Source organism: Stegodyphus dumicola, chromosome 4 (genome assembly GCF_044657685.1).
Source record: "Stegodyphus dumicola isolate Sdum_Otavi_A_Nest chromosome 4, ASM4465768v1".
NCBI lineage: Eukaryota > Metazoa > Arthropoda > Arachnida > Araneae > Eresidae > Stegodyphus > Stegodyphus dumicola.
The window spans coordinates 106,906,288-106,931,649 of NC_140771.1; the positions used below are offsets into that span (position 1 = coordinate 106,906,288).

A 25,362-nucleotide genomic window follows, 5' to 3' on the forward strand; every position below is an offset into this window, starting at 1 on the left:
AATGGCAAGTTAAAAATAAAGAGAGTACAAAAAAATGTCAAGATTAACTCCAAATACTATCAGGAACATATTTTATCGCCAATTTTTCTGAATAAAATACCATCACTTACCCACAGTGCCATCAATCTGTGAGACTCCATCAGGACAAAGCTAGAAGTCATACATCAAAATCCACTGTAAATTTCCAAAGGAAATGGAACAAAAAACTGGTATCAACGCCATACCCTTCACTGATATCCCTAGTAAATCTCCCGATGTGTCACCTATGGATTTTTGTGCTTTTGGACTTTTAAAAACTGCATTATCCAAACGTTGTTCCAAAACCCTAACAGAACTCTGGAAAACTGTTCAGGAGGAATGGGATAGAATATCTCTTCTGCCACTTCAAAAAGCATTATTATCCTGGAAATTGCGGTGTCGAAAGATAGTTCAGAATAAGGGATGTCAAACAGAACATTTAAAACACAATAATTTTATGTAATTTAGTTTTGTGAATACAATATACATCGTCTAAAAAATGTGTGAACAGCCTCTGTAGATGAAGGAAAGTACCACCCACTAACGGCATTTTTGAAGCAATTCAATACAAGACACTAAACAGAAATTATTAAACTTGCACTGGATTAAGTGAATTCATCAACAATAAATGCTTGCTGGCATTAACCTCTGATCATAAGTTGTCAACAATTCTAAATGATTTCCATCGATTCAAAATGAAGCCAAGGAAATCATACAAATTGTAAAAGCAATAGGTGGTGAATAATTTTCAGAAACAGAAGGAAAAACCAAAGAATTAGTCAAGAATGACAATCTAGAAATGACAAATGATGAATTAAGACATTTTTATATCACCAGTAGACAGTGAAAGCAGCTATCATGAAGCAGATAAACAGCTTTTAAAGTACAAGAAGGAAAAAAATGAATTGTTAAAACAGGTAGAGGAACAGTCTGATTTTGTGCAAGAGATTTACTCAAATGAAGAAATAAAATGATACTTCATGACAAATAGTGAAATACTTAGCACTCCTTACCACAAAATGATTTGTCTTGTATTAGACATTGTCCCAAGCAAAAATCATGAGCTTTTTAAAAAAATAATTGTATTATATACTTTCTTATTAGGCAATAACAGAAATCCTTTCCAATTGACATTTATTTTATTTTCTATTATCATTACAATAATATTTAAGTTAATACATATTATACACACTTTCTGAATCTGAACTACACCTGACTCATTTTTCCTATAGAAAGTTATCTTTGTGCTATGCAGTTTTGCCATATATACTGTGTGTTAATGAAATAACCCCACTTTTGGCAAGGGTTTACTGTATTCATCAACTTGGAATTTCTTGTACATGTAACTCTTGTTAACTCAAATAAATTATAAATGTGAAAATAGAATCAAAATCATGCATTTTTATTTTTTATGAGTTGTAAAAGCATATTTACATCTTTAATACAATACATATACTACAGAAATTTAATGCCAGCTTCATTATGTAATTGAAGTGAAAGAATATCTTATTCTTAAAAATGTACACTTATTGGTTATAAAACACACTGGTAGATGGGCTTATTAAAATGTGTTCAGGTTATGAAGTTTGAGAACACTAGTAGTGCTGTAATAGCATTTTAGAAGCAATTCAACATGTGACACTGTACAAAAATGATTAAACTTGGATGAGGATAAGTCAATTCATCAACACTAAATATTTGCTGGCATCAACTCTAGCCAGAAGTTGTCAACAATTATGAGAAAAGTATTAGCACTGCAACTGTTTAAAAAGCATAGTTTAATGAGCAAAATATGGTAAGGTGAGTTATGTTACTACGCAGAAGGATTCAAGAATGTTAACAAGGATGTCTTTTATACAGCATTTCCATAGGGAAAGTGGCTATACATGGAAAAATCATAAAAATCCAGTACATTAAACCAATTTATCTACTTCAATGAAATATAGGTTTTACTCAACTACTTATGAGATCTCCAGCAAAGATGTTCGGAAAAGATAAAACCCAACAATGACTATATTCTCTAACTAAAACAACAGGGGGAAAAAAACAGATCTATAGAAAAAAAAAATAGAAGAAATAAAGGAAAATAGGGGAAAAAATCTGATTTATTTTTTATAGCCACACCGTATATCCTATTTTGGAATATGCACATTTCATGTAATTGATAATATTCTAGCAATTAATTCTGCATGAAGTTCAGTTCTTTTAAATATCACTTAAACACAACATGCATTGTATTTTGGCAATGATTTACAATGTTCTCATTTATCATTAAGTTGCACTCTACTTAGCCTTAAGCAAGATACTTTAACTATGATTATCTTTAAAATTTTTAGTTATAAGAATGTCAATATTTATAATTTACACCAGGTGATAATTTGGTGATAATTTTTTGGTTCCAAGAAAAAGCATCAAAAGTAAGTACTTCAGCGATCTCAACAGCCAATCAAACTCTTGCACTAAAAATCAAGTCAAATACCAGAATCTACAGCATGAAAGCTCTTTAATGATAGCAGCATTACAGTGTAACAGACCCACAATAAAGTCATTATAATCTTCAAAGGCATGCTAAAGTCGTATACTGTACTTTGGTGCTAAAAAATAGTGAAACAAGCAAGCAATTACATAGTGAGCAGCACGAAAGACGCACACAACTCCACGTGATTACTACAATGACAACCTGAGGAACAACCTGAGGCACTTCCACCGACTCAGAACAAATGACAAATTAAAACACACACACCAACCACACTATACTTTCAACCATGCTCCACTATGTACGAGGGCCATCCAGGAAGTAGATTACGTTTCCGTCTGTGTCCGCTAGGGGCGGGGCTAGCGCGGCCATCTTGGGGTCAGAGCGTTGCGCAGCTCAGTCTGCATCTAGCCGTGCTAGTGAGAGGTTCGTGCTGTGCTCCGTTCAGATACTGTGACGGTTTGAAATGTCTGCGTTAATTGAAAATCCCGCGAGCTGCGAGGTGCGCTCAGTAATAAGGTTTCTGACTGCAAAAAAACTGTAAACCGATAGAAATCTATCGGCAGCTTCGTGAAGTGTATGGGGACAACATTATCACTGAAGGTGGAGTGCGTCAGTGGGTCATAAGATTTCAAAATGGCCGAACCAATGTTCACGACGAAGATCGAAGTGGGAGACCCAGCATAGTGACCGCCGAACTTCTCGAAAAAGTCGATGCTAAAGTCCGTGAAAATCGAAATTTCACAATAACGGAACTTTCTTTGAGTTTTCCACAAATTTTGCGAAGTTTGTTGCACGAAATCATCAGCGAAAAGCTTGGTTACCACAAGTTTTGTGCAAGATGGATTCCAAAAATCTTGACAGAGGACCACAAAAATCAGCGAATGGCTGCAGCGTTGAACTTTTTGGACGCTTACCATAAGGATGGTGACTCTTTACTCGATCGCATCGTTACTGGTGACGAAACATGGGTGAAACATGTGAACTGTGAAACGAAATTGCAATCAATGCAGTGGGGGCACACAAGTTCTCCCCAAAAACCCAAGAAATGCATGCAAACAATGTCGGCAAGGAAGATGATGGCGACTGTTTTTTGGGACAGAAAAGGTGTAATTTTGGTGGACTTCCTGGAAAGAGGCACTACAATAAACTCTCAAAGGTATTGCCAAACTCTCCAAAAACTCAGAAGAGCAATTCAAAACAAGCGCAGAGGAATGTTGAGCTCTAAGATCTTGTTGATTCACGACAACGCCCGGCCCCACACGGCAAATGTCACTCGTAAAGTTCTTGAATCTTTTAAGTGGGAGTTGTTTCCTCATCCGCCGTACAGTCCCGACCTGGCACCGAGCGACTTCCACCTATTCCCAGCAATGAAGAAGTGGCTGGCTATGCAGCGTTTTGATGACGACGCACAGCTGCAAGAAGAGGTAACGAAGTGGTTGAAGGCGCAGGCGGCCGAATTTTTCGACGAAGGAATTTCCAAGCTCGTACATCGCTATGATAAATGCCTTAATTTGTATGGTGACTATGTAGAAAAGTAGTATTTGAGTGTGGCTTTCATCTGTATATAATAAAATTTGTTTCCTATTCCTATACTTTGTTTATTTTCTATTCCAAAACGTAATCTACTTTCTGGATAGCCCTCGTAACAACAGGTCCAACTATGGCATACCCATACATACTGGAGCTACAGCAACATCCCATCAATGCAACAATCAAACACATCAACCACACCCACGACATAGGCTACATTCATGACACCCACTCCCATAACGCACTGCTACACTTCTCATTAGTGCCAGTATATGGTGATACAAGCTAGCAACTACATACTGAGCAGCTCCATCCGATTGTTATAATATCAAAAATGAAAATAAACATCAAAGTAATTCAGAAAACTTGAATTTACTTGAAAAGAATTGCATGCTATATACAGTTAATTACAGACAAAATGACTGACAACTTGAAAATATCTACAGACTGTTAAAATAATATACAAGCAAAGTGGATAAGCGATACCAAAATATCACTGAAGATAATCACGAAGAATAATTGATAAGTATCAGAATCTTACCCAGTATCGGCTTATTTTGACCCAGTATAATTAATAAGTATCAGAATCTCTTATATACATGCATGAAAATCAAATCAAAAAATATTTTTAATACATGAAAATTAATCTCTAATAAATCTCTTGTACAGTTTGTTTTTCTGTTAACAAGACACTGCTTACCAAATGTGGTAGCCTGTTTATATCACATGTTAAATAACTGCACAATGTTAAATGTGCATAATGAAAAAGTTCTACGCATGTACATAGTGATCCATTTATCAAAGAACTGTAAAAATTCAACATCATTCACAGCAAACATTATATACATTGTATTATATGACACATTACTGTTATTACAAGTTCTTTTTTTTTTTTTTTTTTTCATGAAGCTTTACATATTGTTAAGGTTGCTGCTATCTTGTAAGATTTAATGCCACTGTTAATGTTTTCTCTAGCAGAAAAATATCCCTGTATTATTTCATTAATTTTTTTTTTAAATTTAATAGACATTTCTTAATATCATGAAATATCTACAAAGCCTTTTAATTTTTCCCCTTTAATCTCATCTTAATGACACATTCAAAATCATTTGAAACGGTAATTTTTATCACTATTTTCTTCATATAAAGAACAAAGAAAATTAAAATATTTCAAATATTTTTTCATATAAACTACTAATTAGTAGTGGTCCAACAAGTATTCAACTACTAAAGCACAACAAACTAAATAGAATGTTTTTAACAATAGTATTTATATGTTATTTCTTCAATATTAAAAAAAAAAAAAGAAAAAAAAAAGTATTTACAATCAGTAACAAAATTGTGAAATAACAAAACAAATTGTGTAAATTACAATAAAAGCAACTAACCACAAGTTTATGCTTGAAAACAGGATCTGAAATTTCACAGAAAAAATCATCTTGACAAGCCTCTGTTTCCAATAAGCCAAGAAATCTCATTTGAGGATGATTGCTGAGAAATGCTCTGAAATATAAGAGATGTAAAATCAGAAAGATAAAAATGTACAATTAAATTAACAATGTTAATAACTTTTATGGATGCAGTTTAGATCCACCTTCAAGAGGTGCATGCACCCTGGCAATGCATAAATATGGCTGAGTGATACACAAACTTGGCATGTGTCATCGAGTTCTCTACAAGTTCTCCAGTGAAATTCTGGTGGTTCTTCTTATGCCAAGAAGACTGAATTCAGAATTTGAATTGTTTTGATTGGCATTTAATTAAATTAATGATGTCAAGTTCATTATATGAACAATAAAACTCCAAACTTGATCTTCTAAGCCACACACCATCTTTTTGTATTTCTCCAAAAATATATCTTAAAATCTTCCTTTCCAACATGCTCTCATTTGTGTGTGTCATGGTCCAAGTTTCACATGCATATGTCAAAATTGGTCTTAGCTCTAAAAGATTAAAATCTTTGTTGTCCCTTGAATTACACTTGATTTCATATATTTTCGTATTTCACAGAAGCATCTATTGGCTGCAGCGATTCCCTTTTGCATCTCTGCAGTAATAATATTCCTGTTGTTAATTTCAGAACTAAATATATGAAGCCATCAACAGTTTCATATTTATATTCTCCAATATTTAAGCGAGTGTCCTTGAAGTCTGTTTTAGTGCACAGCACATACTTTGTTTTAGTTTCATTAATTCTCAGGCCCATCCTGAACTGGTGTCCTAGCAATAATGACAATGTCATTAGCCAAAGGTCAATAATTGTACCAGTTTATTAAAGATGTTTCCTCTGGTATTGATGTTTGATTCTCTTATTACTTTTTCTAGTGCCAGATTTAAGAGTAGGCATATTAATGCATCACCCTGTCGAACACCGTTTTTAATTTCAGTTGGCTTTGATAGCTCATTCTGTATTTTTACCATGATTTTAGTTTCATCTAATGTCAAGGTGATTAATTTTAATAATTTGAGTATTTTAAACTACTTTATGGCTGCAACTACATATGAACTTTTCCATTAATATTATCATAAGCAATTTTGAAATGAATAAAGAGGTGCTGAGTATCAATTCCAAATTCTTTTGTCTTCTCCATAATATGTCAAATGTTGAAAATTTGCTCTATAGTAGATCTTCCCTTTCTAAAGCCACTTTGATAGCCTCCAATTGTTCTTTCATATGCAAAGAGAATCTATTGAATAGAATGTTTGAGAAAACTTTATAACATGTACAAAGCTGCCTAATTCCTATATAATTAGAACATTCAAGTATATCTCCTTTCTTTTGTACATAAGTTATAATCAATTTTCATTCCTCGTGCATCATTTTCTGATCCCATTTTGCCTGTATTAAACCATATAATTTTTTAGTAACTTCTGCTCCATTTTTCAGTAACCCAGATGGAAATTATCCTTAACTCTGTAAGTCAGAAGATTCTGGAAAAAAATTTCCGATAAGAGAAGGGTAAGGTGAATTTTCAAGAGAAAACTGATAAACATTTAAATAGTCTGAAACAATTACATCGAAAAAAAAAACTCTTAACATGAAAAATATAAAAAAAAAGACAAATTAAATTATTTTTTTAATAATTACAGAGCTCTTTTATTTTTTCCTAAGAAGTGTTTTGGAAACTGACCTTATACAAATATGGACTAAATTATTTAATACTTTTACTGCTTATTTAAAATTATATACTTTGTAGAAACAAGAAGGGGTTTTTCCAAAATGCTGAAAAGGAAAATTAGTTGAAGTAAAAATGTGATTGATATCATATTTATTTCAAAGTTTTTACATAAAAATGTGTTTTTATTTTTTTACTCAGAAACTAATTCCTTAATTGCAAAATTGACCTTTAAAGTTATTAAGAATACTCTAATAAATAAAATTTAAAAAAATCTGGGCAAAAAGATTGAAAGGAGAAGGAAGACATTTTAATTGTTAAATTTTTCTTCAAAAATTCAAAAAATTTAGATTAAAAAAAATTAACCCCAGAACTAACCTCAGAATTATTAAAGGAAAATTAACTGATGAATTTAACAAGAGAGTTGAGAACAATTCATCAGATTCAAAGGCATTTAAAGGCCTCACTTCAAAACAAAACAAAGAGTTTTGCTCATTCTATCACAAATATAACCACTTTAGATCAGAGTGTTATCATCTAATATTGAAACAAAAAGAAAACATACATGGATTCCTGTAACTTCCAGATGAATCAAGAAGAAAGAAAACATAAAAAACGGGAAATAGAATCCAGATGCCATGCCCTCCCTCTGTCAAGTAATAATACCGTACATCACTCAGCAGAGAGTTTTGTTTTTTATAGAGGTGCAATGGAATGGCTTCTGGCCAACCTGAATGTTGATCCATTAAACATAAAACATATTTAGGAAGGAGGATCTATAAGACCTATAATATCGATACGTATTAACAACTTCGAATGGTAAATAAGGTCTTAGAACTGGGGTAATAGAAATTCTATCAGTTATTTTTTTGGTACTTCTTAACTGACATGATTCGCAAGATAGGCAATATTCAGTAATATCATTAGTCATATCGAGCCAGTAGAAATTATATCTGATTCTCTCTTTTGTTTTCTTTATTCAAATGTGAGCCCCGAAAACAGACTCACATGCTAATTTTAAAACATCTTTTTGTCTCTTTGGAAGAACTAACTGCTGAACCGAATCTCCCATTACTTTATGAAAAATTATACGTTTTATCATGAGATCAAACAACTTATAAACAAAGAACTCTTTAGAAATCAAACTATATAATTGTAAACATGATACCAAATGCATTCAGTGCATAAAACTCAAACTAACTGATTTTCCATATCCCAAAGAATCGGAATTCAAAGCTTCTAAACTGCTTGAACTCATTCACACTGACATTTTAGGGCCAGTACAAACACCATCTGTCAGTGGTTACCTATACTTCGTAACTTTTATTTATAATTACAGTAGGTTTACAATGATTTACCTAATGAAAAGAAAAAATTTCTAAACTATAACAATTTGTTGCTTTTACAAACAATAAATTTTGAAGAAAAGTAAAAATGCTAGGATGTGATAACGGTGGTGAATACACAAGTAAGGAACTTAAAGAATATCGAATAAAACATGGTATAAATCACAAGCTGACAGTACCGCACTGTTCAGCACAAAATGGAGTCAGTGAACACAAAAAACTGATCTTTAATAGAGATGACAAGATGTCTTTTAGCTGATTCTGGTCAACCTCACAAATACTGGGCAAAAGCAGTGCTGAATGCAAATTATCTACGAAATCGTAAGCTTACAAAACCCAATGCGAAAACCGCATATGAATTATGGAATAACAAGAAACCCGGCCATGACAGTAGAAGTAAAGGCTACAGAATTTTAATTCCTGGAGACAAAATCATAATAAGTCAATCTGCGCAATGTATTGAAGACACTGGAACTAATGAGCCTGTAAGCATCTCTTTAGACCAGGATAAAGGAAATCCTAAGGAAGAAAGCTCAGAACAGGAAGAAGTAAAAATTGAAAAGCTCGAAAAGGAAGAGATATCAGAACCCGAAGAAAAGCCTTTAGAACTCAGAAGATTGAGCAGAATCACAAAAGGTAAACGTCATGATCGCTATGGATATCATACAAAATATGTAGTCTCTACCGAACTAAAAACCTGGAAAGAAATTCAAACTTTGGAAGAAAATGAAAAAAGAAAATGGGTGGGCAGCTGTTTGAGAAGAAATTAATTCACTAGAAGAAAACAACACTTTGGAATTAGTTGATTTACCAAAAGGTAGAAAACTAAAATGCTGTAAATGGTCTTTCAAAACCAAGCTCAATGCAGAATGATAAAATGAAAGACACAAAGCCAGATTAGTCGCAAAAGGATTTGGATCTGACTATGATGAAACTTTTGTTCCTGAAGTAAAATCCACAACTCTATGAGCATGTAAACAAAGTTTGCAAGCTGATGAAATCAATATATGGACTAAAACAAACTGCTAGAGCTTGGAATCTGATAATTGGAAAAATACTTCTAAACATATCGTTTAAACAAAGAAAAGCAGACCCATGCTTATTTTTAAAAAACAGCAATGGAAAATTCACATATATAGATATACTCATAGGAAATAAAAAAGAAGATGTAATGGAAACAATCCAACAACTAAAAGCTAAACTGGAAATTAGTCACCTACTGCCTCAGCATAAACATCGAAAGATCTAAAAATAGAACCTTTGCCATAAACCAAAAGAACAAAATCAAAGAAATAGTTCAAAAATTCAGACTTCAAGATGCAAAAACAACATATACGTTAGTAGAAACAAATTACTGCAAACTAGAAACTGAAGGTGATCTCCCAGAGTAGGGGTCTTCAACCTTTCACGCCCGAGGGCCAAATCACGTTCAGGTGGAACACTTCCAACATCTACTGAAAATGGCAAGGCGAATATTCTCATAAAAATTTCATTTTCACGAAAATCGGAAAATCTACTTTTGAATTCCACTTTCAAATTTGAAATGCATTGCACATAATTATTTGAATTCCATATTATAGAGTTCTTCATACACTCCATCAATTTTGGAAAGTGAGTGGAATTCTTATTTAGCAACTGACACACACACAGGATTCATTTTGTCTCAAAAGCTTTCACAAAGCAATAAAGAGTATGAACAAGAAGATTTTTTCCCAGTAAGCGGTAGTTCAAACCCTTGAGATGACCTGCAATATCGATAAGAAATGCAAAGTCTCACAACCATTTTTTATCACTAAACTCATGCGGCATGCTCAAGGTAACCTTCGGTGAAGTAAATTGAAACATATCGTGATGAAAGATTGACATCTGTTGCAAACCTGTTAGAGATAAAAATCTACCCTTTTCATGGAATTGAGATTTTATAGGTAGTCAATTTTTTTTATTTTTAAATTTACATAAGATAAAGTGACATTTTTGAAAAATTCATCATTTTGAGAAAATTTTATCTCAAGTGATATCAGGCATGTCAATAAAATGTTTTGAATGTCAAGAATAAGAGGAAAAAAAAGTTTTTTTTTAATGACAAAAAGCTGACAAGGCAATTTTTCTTCAAACATGGGGCCACTAATGGCTTTATGGCTCTTTATAGCACTAAAATACCTTCAGCAGGCTATGGGATGAAGACCTCTATCCTAGAGGATAATACAGAATATAAATAAGCAGTAAGGTCATTATTATATACTGCAACAATCAGCTGACCAGACACAGCATATGCCATCAATCTACTGAGTAGAAGAAAAGAAAAACCTTGGAAAATACAGGGTTCATACACATTTCCTTACATGAAAATTAAGGACTTTTAAGGACCATCAAAGAAAAAATTAAGGACCTATCAGCAAACAAAAAAATGAATAGAATAAAGCAATTATCCATACAACCGAATTCATGCTTGTAATTTCACTTCAAGAAACTAACAGAAGTGTGTATTATGCACTATTATTAAATTCAATTTAATACTTACCATAAAACAATTTTGAAAATTAAACTAACTCCCTACAAGTTATGAAGTAGATAACATTAAATTAGGAACATAATTTCTTGAAAAATATGTATAAGTGTATTTTACACTAATAACAGTCACTATTTTAGAGATTTACATGATTATTATTTAACTTATTTGATATTTATTTAAACACAGTCAACTACTATTATAATCACAATGTAAGAATATTTTGCAGATTAAAATAACTGATTTGTAAACATACAATTTATTTCCTTGGTTTTTTGAAAGATACTAGAATAATAAACTGTACAATAAAAGATACAAAACATCTGTGCTTTTTTTAAATCTGAAATCTTTTCAGCTATTTTAACATCTAATTTATTTATGTCTATTTCCTTTTCTTTAACTATTCTTCCATGTTCATTTGCTTTGATAAACAAATCAATGTTCCTGCTGGTCTCAGCTTCATCTGCGAAAGCATCTACTTCTTCATTAGTATCTTTAATGTCCCTTTGAAGAAATTTTTTCTTCTGCTTCATATAATAAATTTCTTCCTCAATAATATTTCTTTTCCTCTTTGAATTTTCAGATTTAGTTAAAGATTTTTGTTCTTCTAAATACTGAACTTCTAAATAACGAACTCCACTTCTTGCAGAAGCTGCTGCTGATCTCATTTCTTTATTAAATTCGATATTAAGAACACCTCCAGAAAATTTTATGTAATCAAATACTGTGTGTTGAAAAATGTATGAGGAGTCACTTAAATTTTCAATTTCAATTGCTTTATTTACAGAGAAGCCCCCTTTCCACAGAGGCCTGTTCATGTGACAAGATAAGAATACTTGTCACAGTGAATACTTGAATAGTGAAAATATACATTTTTTACTATATATATATATATATAATTTATTTCCTAAACAATATTGATTAATTGATTATATTATCTCCTGAGTTTAATTAAAGTAGAATTATTTTAAAAGAGTGAATCCATACTGGTAAGTTATATTTTGAAAGATGTATATATATATATATATACAGTACAAAGTCCGAGATCCGGACATTCAATATCTGGAATGATCTAAAATCCGGACCTCAAAGCCACCACCAACCAATTTTTTACGGCTTTTTTGAAAGGATGGGGTATGCTTTACGCATGCGCATTAGATTTTTTTCCTCGTCATAAAAAAACATGTCGGAAATCCCGATTCTTAATCTCAGTTTGGCGCTAAATAAAATCTCATTATTGAAGAAATAATTATTTTAGCATAAATTTGTGTGATTAGTAACTTGACTCCATAGCTGCGTATCTGCTTGGCATAATCTCAAACCGAAACATTTGTTAATTTTACAACTAATATTGTATATCATTGATGCCGAAATCGCGAATCATTATTTATTGTATTTTGCTTTCATCACCGCATGTTTATCAACGGATGACAACTTGAGTGATGAATCATGCAGCGACGCCAAATAACAGAGTATTATCCGATTACAGATTTAAGTTTAATGCGCTAAAATGTTGACAAGGGGAGATTTAGCAGAAATTTCTTTCCTTATGCTAAAAATAGATTTTGTTAATGATACTCATAGGACAAACGATCATATTTAGTGCTATTTGAATTAAGAATAACTGATTTGTTATTCACATAAAGCCAGAACCAGCGCCAGATCTCGCATGGCCGCACCAGGCGGCAGAATTTAGCGAAGTTAAACAGAAGTTTTTCATTGCGATGACAATGCTCAATCATCAATCAAATAACGGAAGGCGAAATCTGTAGTATGGTTCTAAATCCAGAAAATACAGCTACCGATAGTGAAGAAAGTAACAGAGAGGTTACTGAACGAGAAAAATTTTTGATTGACAAGTTATTCGGAATTCTCGACACAGCAATTACAGGACTTGAGCAATGGAACTTAATAACTGAACAAGAAATTATATGTCTATAGTATTAGTCTAAAGTATTAGCAGAGAAAACAAATCAAACAACTCACATTGAAAGAAATGTTTAATAAAGTACACATAAATATTAAGCTCTTTTCTTTTGTAAATTTTGATACACTTTTAATCATAAATGCTTCATTATTTCATAAATCATGATTTCATATTTTCAATTTTATAATTTCTACGTGCCATCTTAGTAGATTTAAAATGATCTAATATCCGGAAAAATCTCAAATCTGGGATCGCCGAAGTTCCGACCTCAGACTTTATACTGTATATATATATATATATATATATATATATAATACGGAATGTATATTTTTAGTTAAACTTCTACCCAATAACTTTAGTAATTTATGAAAGTTAATTTTACATCTAGTTAATTCATAAAAATTAGTTTCAATTAGTTATTTTCAGCTTTAAAAATATTAAAATTTTTTTAATTAGTTAGTTTGTTTTCAACTAATAATTGTATCGCCATTAGCAAAAATAATGCTTTACTATCAACAGCATAGGATTAAATCAAATACTTAATTGTCTATTGAAGCTTCAAAACGTATTTCCGAACTTCACTTTTTCTCGGCTAGCATTACCGAATTTGCCCTTGGTGACCTAAAATCGAAACGGAGCCAACAGATTTCCCACGAAATCGATAATAGACCCTCTGCAGAAATAAACTCATAATCCCGATATCCCATACATATAGTATGTGCAAAAGAGAATAAACTCCGTAGAAGGTGATAAAAAATTAATTTATGGCTTAATTGAAACAAACACAGAAATTAAGCTAAGCAAAACCGTGTAAAAACAAATTGAAATGATAAAACGAAACTTAATTTTCATGCAAATTTTCAGCGCTGATTCTCCCATTATAGAAATTTCAATTTGTTTCAGACAAACACCACATTTACCTTTATATGGATTGTCATCTATCAATATCCAGTCTTTGTAGTCAGCTCGAGATCTTTTAAATAATATATTATCTATTTTTATAAATACTATTTTTTATAAATCTGAAATAGATTGGAACACTGGCAAGAAAGTCATTCGATGCTTAAATATAACTAAAGGCTTAAAGTTGGTCTTTAACAAAATTCAAGAACCTATACTAATTGAATGTTCAGATGCAGATTGGGGAAATGACAGAACAAGTAAAAAATCCATCAGGGGATACTTATTCAAAGTATGAAATAACTGCATTTCATGGAGCAGCAAAAGGCAAAACTGTACCAAATTATCTTCAACTGAAGTAGAATATATTGCAGCAGCTAATATAGCTCAAGAAGCACAATAGCTGTTAAATTTCCTTAAAGATCCAGGACTAAGACAAAATCTACCGATCACTCTTTATGAAGATAAGTCATGCATCTAATTTTCACAAACGGAAAAATAGCTCCAGAAGAAAACATATAGATGTCAAATACCAACACTTGAGTGAACTTCAACAAAACGGGATCCTAAGCCTAGACTACTGCAGAAGATCTGACATGATTGCAGATCTGCTCACCAAACTGCTAGGCAAGCCTGTGTTCGAGAGACTTGACAATCATTGCAAATGGCAATGGTGATAGAATATTGCCAACAGCACTATAAACAGCATAATCTGGGCACCCTGTAAAGGAGTCAATTGTGTGACTCGCTTTTTCTTTTACTTTACTTTCTTTTTCTTTTACTTATTCTCACTCCTTAAAGCAGGACAGTGATATAACTTTCTCTTGATATGTATTATAAAAATTAATGAATTTTAATCTATTAATTTGTATAAATAAATGTGTTTATAACATTGCAGTTATTGTCTACAACTCATTTTGAATTACTCCACATACTAAGCTATGATGATGCTGCACTGGATACAAGGTAGGAAAAATTATTCTACTCTCTATTTTGGTAATTTGTTGTGAAAATGTTTACTACAAAAAATTTTTACATTAGGAAGTATGTTGCTTATTTTGCACAGTACATGATAAAATGGCTGCCTGTGATAAGATTAATCTGAAGTTTCTGTATGATTTGGAATGAATGGAAAAGAAAACATTGATTGACCAGCGTGTAAATGAAGACTTAAATGGCTTCATTCACTTCATTGTAAATTATGCAGTGAGATTTAAGGATTTGAAATCTGGAGCTCATATGAACACTACAGAAGGTATGTGAGGTGCAATGAAAAGGGATTTTCGAAAGAAATACCACCGACAGTCCGGAAGATATTTTTGATTTTTACTTTTGTGAATTTATGTGGCGACAGCAATATAGATTCTTGTTTAGATAATTTTAATTAGTTACAGTGGGCGGTCTCCTGAGCGGGCAACATCTTTGAGGCTGAAATTTTCTTATTAATCTTCTCAAACTGTGCCAAGAGAGACAGCATGTTGTCCATATACAACAGAAATTTTATGAGCATTCTGACTAAAATATTTTCCTTAAAAAAAAAAAAAAAAAAAAAAAGCATAATACGATGAAGATGAATGCTTCGTTTCCTCATTTATAAAAAAAAAAGTACCACAATATATGCTAGAAAAGACGGCTCTACTCTTAAATGTGCCCTAATTTCACCAAATGTGGCGATATGTGTTCTGCGCTGGTTTTTGGCACGAATGTGTGTTGTATGGCAAACCTGTTGATGTTGAAAAATCTTTTCCTGGAGTGGTTTAATTGCTCGTTGATTCATGTCATGGGTGTTTTGAAATGGTTTATGTTGCAATGATAGACGTGGTTGGAAGATTTCAGTCGCGTATTTTAGATTGTGTGGAAAGTAAATTTAGTACAGTCAAAAGTCGTTAATCCAGACACCCATAATCTGGAATGATCTATAATCCAAACCTCAAAGCTACAAACTTTCTGCGAATGCATCAACACATTATGCGCTGATGCATGCGCATAGGCGTTTACGCATGCGCGTTTAATGTATAACGGACGGTATAAGCTAAGCTAAAATTATCTATTTCATTGCAGATTGCATTGTTCCTTAATCTTCGAATTGGATCCAGCTTATTATTTTTTGCAGACTGTTAGAGCAATTTTGTAAAAGTAAGCTTGAACTTTCGATTATATCAAATAGAATTTCCGATTCTGGAGCTGCCAAAGGATCTATCTACAAAGCGAAAGCACCACCAAACAAAAAATGTCCACCAAACAAAAAGTGGAATTGCTGCAAAAAATGGATAAAGGCATATCCTTTGTTTCTCTAACCATTCCGAAATCTGTTTATCAATTTCACGCTCCTCTGTGGGGGGGGGAGGAAACGTCACAGCGCACAATGAATTGGAAGTTGATCTGTCAGCACTATCCTTATCTTCAGGACAGATGTTTTTATTTTATTTGGCTTATAATTCCTTACTAAATTTAGTATTTCATCTCAATGAACTCCGTCTTTGATATCATTTAAATCAAATTCCTCATTATTATAATTCGCTTCCGATAGTGAAGAAAGTGACACAGAGGTTATTGAAAACGAAAAAATTTCGATTGAAAAATTAGTCGGTATTCTCGACACAGCAATTATAGGACTTGAACAGCGGAGCTTTGTAACTGAATAAGAAATTATGTCTGTTTATAGATTTAAAGAGAAAGTATTATCACATAAAACGAAGCAACTTAAACAACTTACATTGAAAGAAATGTTTAATAAAGTAAACAAATAAACATTAAGCTTTTTTTTTTTTTTTTTTTTTTTTTTTTGTAAATTTTGATACCCTTTAGATCATAATTGGAGGAAATTTTTATCGTTACTTTCGAAATTTTGAATCTCAGAAAGACATGTCATATAGCAAAATCGTGGCACTTTTGTTCAGAGACGTTGTGTGACTGGCGAAATATTATTTAGGAATGTATTATGGTAAGTGCATTTTATTTTGTAGAATATTATGTTCATTGTTTTTTTACTATGAATTTTTGTTGTTATTGTTATTTTTTGAATTGTTTGTAATTTAGTTGATTTGTGTGCAATGCCTAGATTGTGCAATTTGTAGATTTTTTTTAATTTAAACAAGATGCTGTGTACATGGTATTCTTTGAAATTTATTGTTACGTTAATTTATTAAAGCGAGGTATGCGTAGTTTGTAGATTCGTTCGTTGCCTAAATTGTGCAATTTGTAGATTTTTTTAAAGTTAAAATATATCGCTGTGTACATGGATTATTGTCAAATATTTTTGGTTAGAAACTTTACATTTTTGCTATCTAAATTTTTTGTTTTGGATTTTTAGCTTAAATTGTGTTTTCAAAATGTGGTTTTTGCATTTGCAAAAACCACGTTTTTGGAGACATTTTAGGCTTAAAATTCGAAATGTAGACAAAAAAAATTAAGTAGGAATTAATATGGCGGTGTGGAGTTTCTTGCCAAAAATGTTTGGCAAGAAATTTGCCGACCTGAGGGCGCATATAAGAGTAGTTCCGAAAAGACCATATTTAGTCATATGCTTCAATCAAAATCACTTCTTATCAGTAAAAATAAAATAATAATAAAAATGTGCCTCAATCTGAAAAAAGTCTGCTCCACTTTTTCAAAATGGACTAACGAATATAGGTATGCATAAGTAGCAGAATTCAACCAATACAGAAATGCTGCCACTTATGTAATAACACCTTAGAAGAAATTGCCGAATTTTCATAATGCACTAAATTCTGAGAATCATGCATGATAGAATTCTTCAGTTCTTCTCTTTTTTGTATGCATTCTTTTTCTTGTATTCAAATGTTTTTCTTAGAAAAATCGTGATAATTTTTGTCTTAAACTTAGTTTTAAAATATGTGGGACCTGATAGCAGCGGACAAAACTATGGGGAAAGTTCAGAATCACCCACTGCTTGGTGCGTTTTTAAGAATTGTACATACTCGGTATCCATATACACATCGACCTATTTTGACTTAAAAAATAAAAGAAAAATTTACAAAAATCCAATTGTTTTTATCCTTGTAAAAAGCGCATGGGCGCTTAACAAATAAGTGGCCGATTCTGCACTTTACTGAAAACTATTGCCAAATTTTTGTAAGAATGTATTTTGTAGCTGAGGTGGCATGGGGGAATTAAAGGGAACAACTGCTTCATATCCATTCTTAAAGGCATCAACACAATATTTTCACCAGAATAAAAAGGAAAAAAACTTACTTAAGTAAGTTTATTAATTGATTTTCAGGACAAATAACTAATTAAAACATAAAGTATGTATGCAATAAATAATTCTTTGCAATTATAAGTCACCATTCATTTTCTTCTGTAAAAAATTGCCAAAATGAAGCAAGGTGGTTGCACTAGTATGTAAATACAGTCAAATACCGAAAATCCGCTGACCTGAAATCCACTTTGCCTCTCAAAATATAAACATTCAGTTTACAGGTTCCGGAAACCGCAACAGTGAGTACGAAATATCGAAGAAAAATTACTTACCAAATAATGATATCATAATTACGGTATAATAATGATTCATAACAGAAATACCAAATTATTGACATCATGATAAAAACATCTTTCCCTCTAATCTGCATCGAGGTAAAAAAGCAGACGATTCACTCAACTCTTCTTTCAAGTTCACGATTCAAGTTGTTATATTTTCTGAGCTTTGCTATTTCACGAGATTGTTTACTGCTGCCATTTTTTGTGAATAAATTAAGAATATTTTAAATTTCAGCCCTTTTTAATACAATAACAGATAAGAAACACATTCATGATTTTACTGCTTGCAACGTCGAAAAACTTAAACACGTTGCATTGCAAAAAGTGCAAATTCTGCAAAAGACGGAGGCAGGTGCTATTCCTATTCCTCAGTTTATAGCAGAATCGTATGGAATTACGACACGACTGTGTATGATATACGGAAAAATAAAGAAAAGCTGTGGAAATTTTACAGCAACAGTGATTCTAACACAAGCATCCAAAACCGGAAGTCTTTGCATGAGGCGAAATTGGCAAACTTTGATGCCATGTACATGTAATACAATGAATAATATAATAAATTTATATATGTAATAATAATTTAATGCATATAATAAATTATTACAATAATGCATATAATAATTTAATTAAATGTATCTAATACGCCTTACTTATTTTGCACTTTTAGTCTGAATATTATGCTTTATCTTTTCTGTCCTGAAATTCGCAAAATCCTAATATCTGCACAACCTCTAGTCCCAAGCTTTGCAGATTTCTGGACTTCCACTGTACCAAGATATTAATGTAATAAAACAAAGAAAGGAATCATTACAATTTATGTATATTTATTATTAGTTTTGGTACTATTCCATTTTGAGAACCGTACAAAATCGCCAAACTATTGTTGATGCCAGTGCTGCCAAAAATAATTGCAGCAACCCTAACGCAAGAAAGGAAGTATAATAGTAAATAACTATCTAAAGATTATTGTTTTAATTTAGATGAAAGATTAATTTCATATCATACTTTTTTATTATTATAGCTTACATAAAAAAGGCTAAACATAACTGAATGGAAGCATAAGAGTAAATAACTATTTCAGATTATTATAATTTATATAAAAAAAGGCTAAACATAACTGAATGGTTTCCTGCATCGCTTTTTCACTACCGAGTTATTGCTAAAGCATAATTTCATCTCGTTGGTTGTTCAAATATAATTTTCTATAATGAATGATGCCTTTTCTTTGAAAACATTCTATAGCAAACTTTTCATCATGGGCAATTCCCAAATTACTAAATCCATATGACATCAAAAATGGATTTAAAAATTAAACTAATATTTCAATGGCTTCTTAAGAAATAGAGAACTATCTAAACACACAGAATTTGAAATCAGCACATACACTAGATTTGGCGTGCTGTTAAATGGGCGCGTTTGCTAGATTTGGCGCTTTTGCACATACATTTTCACTGCAATTTTTTACGGTCCTCAAAACAGAATAGTACCTTAGTTTTTTTTCTTCAAATCCTTGTACTTTTTCTTTCTATACTTTAAAAAGCAATTTCTATCATGGTAGAAACCAAATGCAATTGTTATCCTAACCCCATTAAAAAAATTTGGCCAGTATGGCACCAAAATCTGATCACCAGTCAATGTCATTAACATTTCCAAATATATAACAGCAAAATTTTCTAAAGTAATTACAGGGGCCAACATCAAAAAGTTTAAGAACTCCCAGTTCTACAACGCATATACCGTATTTGCTCGCATATCCCTCCTTGTCAAAATTTTCTTCTAAGCATTTGAAAGCATCTAAGGTTTTGAAAATTTTTTAAGAATTTCTGTAACTTTCAACATCTTCAAGGTGCTCAGAAAGGAAGGTTCCCTGAAGTTTAAAACCAGTTCATCCATATAGTGTTCCTGTTTTCTCACTAACTGGTTTGCTGATAGATTTTGAGTGCATAAGTTCTCACAAAGACAGTGAATAGCTTCAAGGAAATAGAAATATTATATACTGTTTATGGCTCTGAAAATCATTACAAGTAAAAAGCCAGACTGAAGGTGATGATTTGCAAACTACAGACAGTAATGAAGCCTGGGGAGTAGCAGTGGACAAGATCCAGTATCGAAGGAACTAGAAGTGGAGATAAAAGATATTGCAATATTATTACTGTGCATTTTTATTGGAATATTATTTCTGTTAAATAAATAATATTTTGACAGTTATCATTAGCTTACCCATAATTACTTTTATTATGTTCTTGCTGCACTACTGAAAATTAAAGTATTCACTTCATTTTTCCTCTCAATCTTAAGATAAAATTTGTAAAAAAAGGGGGAAACAGCAAGTTAATGTATTTCTTCATATTCTTGAAGGACTGGATAATACAAGATAAGCAAACACATCACTTACTTTAATGTATCAGCATCCACACCATTCTTTCCAGTTATATCTAACGAAATCAATGAAGGGAGGCATGTTGGATCTTTTAGAAATTCAGAGAAAGCCGACATGTTAACACTGGCAAGTTCATACGGCTCATCCTTGTCATCCGAAATATCCAGATGCTGTAATTTATGAAGCTTCTGCAACACAGGCATGAAAGTGCTTGTATGAGATATTTTTAAATTGTACATACTTAAAAATTTTAAGCGATCTTTGCATTTTTTTAATGGCGATATATCTATTACTTTAGTTCCGGAAATATTAAGATTTTCTAAACACCGCAAATCTTCAGCAACAATTTCTAAACCTTGGCTGTTAAACTCTGTAAAGCTTACATCTAAACAAATAAGATTTTTTAGTTTTGAAAGAGCAATGAAAATGCGAACTTTTTCACTGCTAAGAAATGTGCTATTTGATACATTTAAAAGAAAAAGATTTTCAAGAGTCCAATCACTTAAACATCCAACAAGCTCACTTATCGCAATGTTGTTTAAACCTACTGCAGAGAGTTCAGATATTTTATGGAAACGCAAAACCCGTAATCCTTTCACAGAAATTTTTGAATCTTCTCCAATGTACACTCGATTCAGCCTCGTAACAGAAGGATCAAAGATCGTCAAGAGCTGATCAGTTAAACCAATATCATTCAGAGCAGAAAATAATTGTTCAGATACACTGCACGGAAAACGTAGAAGGGAATTTTTAAAAAGGTACTTCAAAGTATTTCCATTTACATCAAGAACTGCATTGAACACAAGATTAATATTTCTAGAAATATACTCTACACATATATCTTGCAAAGCTTCTGGAGAATCCCACATAATTACATACAAACTAGTTAACAGAAACTGAAATTAAATGTTTATAATAATACTTCATAAAAGATATACATGTAATTCGCATAACTTTTCTAACCAATGAATCTCTTACTATCTGATAGTTCAATACAAATTTAATTAGCAAAAAGACATGAAAAACACTTTTCAAATTATTAGATTATAACACAGTACATAAGTCAACATCATGTAAATACAAACAGTAATTTCAGTTTCACAAACATTTGTAAACTTTGAAGCTGTTGCCATTCCGTTCCATCAAAGAATTCCCGTCATGACCAGGAATCTCTCACCTACTTTACTTCCTCCGGAATTAGTATTTGATCAGATGAATACACTTTCAACTCAACTCTAATCTTGTTTGCAAGTGTTACTTGAAGAATATCTCCCTGCTTATTGTTGATGTGTAAATAATCATGAATTTAATCCAAGTTTTAAATCCAATTTCAAGTTTCAAAATTAGATAAAATGTTATAATGCCCCCGAAAGTATCTAAGAAAGTTGCTGGAATTATTTTAAGAAGTAGAAAAACCATCATGAAGGATGGTTTTATTGTAAGTTGTTTTAGTTATTTATCTATCATAAACATGTTTTACTTGAAAATTAGTGATCTACGTATGTGTTTTAAAAAAAGTGTTAAAGACGATATTCTGAAGTCATGTGAGATTTATAAGCCACTGCTAATATTTGTTCTACTGCCGTATGTAAAATATCGATGTATGAATGGTATGGTTGCACAAATTAATTTAATTAAATTTTTTAATTAAAAAAATCAAGCAGAATGTATATTTCACTTACTTAAGGTAGGAAACTTGCAAATTTGTGGTAAGGTAATGTTGCTTCTTCTGTTTGGAGCTGCATATTGTCTTTTGTGTTAGCAAAAAAAAAAAAAAAAAAGTGCATTTAGGTTCATATTTTTAAAAATTGGATCTGATTTTCTGGTGTCGAAATTTTAAAGCTTTACTTTGAACGTATTTTAGTTTAGAATGAACAAAGAGGTTAAGAATCATTTGCTTTATCAAAAGTACAAAGGTACAGTAAATATGACAGCTTTGAAAAGAAAATCAAAAATCTTGTTTCTTTCATTAAAAATTAGATAATAAGCAGTTAAGAGCTAAATTCTTCATATAAATTCCTTCTGTCAAAATCATTTTGTTCTTTTCCATCATTAATTCTGCTGTTTTCTTTTAAGTAAAGCTTAATCATGTTCAAGGAAATGTTTAAGGTCATCAGTTTTTAAGACTTTTAATGATTTCCTTTAGTTTATCTTATTCTATTTCTCTGCCTCTTTAGGTACATCCAAGGTATTTTATCCATTCTTTTAATTCTTCAGTTAAAAATAATTTTCTTCAATCTGCTATGTATTTAAAGCATTATTTTTAGTGATTGTTTTCTATTTACTTTTCCATTCGAAATTTCTTCTTCAGCTTCTTGCGTATCATTAAATGTAACTGTTAAAATGCAGTCATGGCTTATGGTTGTATTTTTGCTCAAGAAAATAAATTTTTTAATGTATTTGTCTTGGACATTAATTGGTCCATGGAACATACTGTGCCTCTCCAAAGTGTTCATACTTGCGAGCTTCAGTGAAATATTGCTTTTTTCATTAAAAAAAAAATAATATTTGAGAATGAGAATATTTTAATAATATCTAGAACTTATTCTTAGCAAAAGTATAGTAGTCATTTTATGAATATAGTAAAAGTTTTTTTTTTTTTTTTTTTTTGAAAAATCAGGTGTAGAGTAGACTTTAAGGTAACCCTTGTATTATGGCAAAGTTGTTTGATTTATTGCCAAGTTTTCGTTTCATTTATGGTAGCCTGAGTAGTTGAATATTATGGAAACCCTATTGTGACGTAATCGGGTACATGATTCTGGGAAATTTTGAATCATGGGATGTTTTGTAAGCGTTTTTGTCGTGTGTGTTGGTTTGATTCTTTAGATGGTAGAATGACCGAATGTAGTAAGATTAATTTGAAGTTTCTGTACAATTTGGAGCGAATGGGGAAAAGAGCTTTAATTGACTGGTGTGTAAATGAAGGTTTACTTAGTAGCCATTATAAGTGTCCTGTATGTAGGAAGGATATGCATTTAGTCGAATGTAAAAACCATTTAGATGGATTTGAATGGGTTTGTAGGAAGAAAGGTTCAGATGGTCACCAGGTGAAGCTTTCGATCAGAAAGAGTACCTGGTTTGAAAAAAGTCATTTTGAGTATGATTGATATTTTGATTTTTACGTGGCTCTGGGTGTACGAAGCGAACTCGAAATTCATGGTAAGTGAATATTTGCTTTTGATAGTGCTTAAGGTTGATCTTTGGATTATGGTAACTTGGCGATTTTTTGGCGAAAATTTGGCGACCAACTCTGCTACAGCAACCCTCTATTTTTTTTTTCCTTGCCATTTTGTCTTCACGAAGTAAAGACATGTTTCTTTTCTTTTTATTTACTCAACACTTTTTCCAACAATCTACTAGCCGAATTACACTTATGCTAGAAATTTTATGTAACAAAACTGCTTAATCATGACAAATATTAACTGCAAAATTGGGAAAAGTGCACAATCGCAAACTCCTTGCGCGTTTTTCAGAATAGCACATACACATAAACCATTTACACATCGACTTATTTTTACTTAAAAAAACATCCCAGAATTGCACAAAAATGGCATTGCACACTCTCTTAACTTTATCCATCTACACTGCTATTTTCTCATAAATTAAAAAAATTTGCACGAAAATGCAAGAAAATTTTCTGAATCTTTAAACTTGGTAAAAAGCACATGTATGAAATTTCCTGATCATGAAAAAATATATACCCTTTCCAAGGATGAACATTTCCACGTATAAAATAAATAAAATATCCAAAAACTTTTACCTCTAAATTATCTATTATATTATAAACGTCAGCAACGAATTTCTACCGCAAACATTAAAAATGGTTACAAATACTTAGTGTCAAATATTTAAATTATTTTCATGCACGTTTACTTCAACTGAAACGTATACCAAATTCCTACAAACATAAAATTCACAAAGTAACTATCATTTAATTAAAATATCACTAAACCATGTACACGTCGACTTATTTTTACTTAAAAAAAATCCCAGAATTGCACAAAAATGGCATTGCGCGAACTTTTCACTATATCCATGTACACTGCTTTTTTGTCATAAATTAGAAAAATTTCACGAAAATGCATGAAAATACTCAGTGTATACTACTCAAACGTATTCCAAAATACTACAAACATATAACTCACAAAATCATGATCATTAAATTAAAATATAATTAAATTTAAAAACACTACTTAAAATATAAATAAGCACATACATTAAATTAATAAAAATTAGATTAAAATCCTAATTACTTTAAACTAAATCATTGCTAATAACAATTTTCCAATAATACCATATTAATTTATTTACTCCTTACATTTAGAACAATGCATAAAAATAATATCCTCAAATGATTAAAAATACTAACTTACCTAATCTTCTTCAGAATCTTCATTACGTGGCACGCACGCTTCCCTACAGAAAGAGTTCCAACTGCAGCCGATTGGAACACTTTCTGTAGAACTCTGGAACTCTTTTGGAACATTTGAAACTTTCTGGAACTCTTTTCTTTACCAGATTTCTTCCACCGCCATTCAAACTTATCTGTAATATCCTTCCTTTCACACAATCTCAACTTGTTATTATTATCAGATAAACGCATTAAAATTTTAGAATTCACTTTACATAGCGCCATGCAATCCGAAAATTAATCAAC

The 25,362-nt window shown here is 31.6% G+C and overlaps 2 protein-coding genes across 3 annotated transcripts in view; one reads left to right on the plus strand and one right to left on the minus strand.

The window, feature by feature from the left end:
• The window catches only part of LOC118188153 (protein zyg-11 homolog B-like), a 98,587-nt gene extending 76,769 nt beyond the window's left edge, over positions 1–21,818 (minus strand). The window contains exons 1-2 of one of the 2 annotated variants that reach the window (XM_085815318.1): positions 20,721–21,818; positions 5,416–5,530 (exon numbers count right to left, since the gene is read on the minus strand). In XM_085815318.1, the coding sequence (XP_085671444.1) occupies positions 5,416–5,530; positions 20,721–21,574 (969 nt within the window). In that variant the 5' untranslated portion in view covers positions 21,575–21,818. The remainder of the gene's footprint in view (positions 1–5,415; positions 5,531–20,720) is intronic. The other variant, XM_085815319.1, reaches the window with a different exon arrangement.
• Positions 21,819–21,947: 129 nt separating this feature from the next.
• LOC118201271 (solute carrier family 71 member 1) overlaps positions 21,948–25,362 on the plus strand; it is an 80,221-nt gene continuing 76,806 nt past the window's right edge. The window contains exon 1 of the mRNA XM_085815320.1: positions 21,948–22,143. Within this exon, the coding sequence (XP_085671446.1) occupies positions 22,066–22,143 (78 nt within the window). The 5' untranslated portion in view covers positions 21,948–22,065. The remainder of the gene's footprint in view (positions 22,144–25,362) is intronic.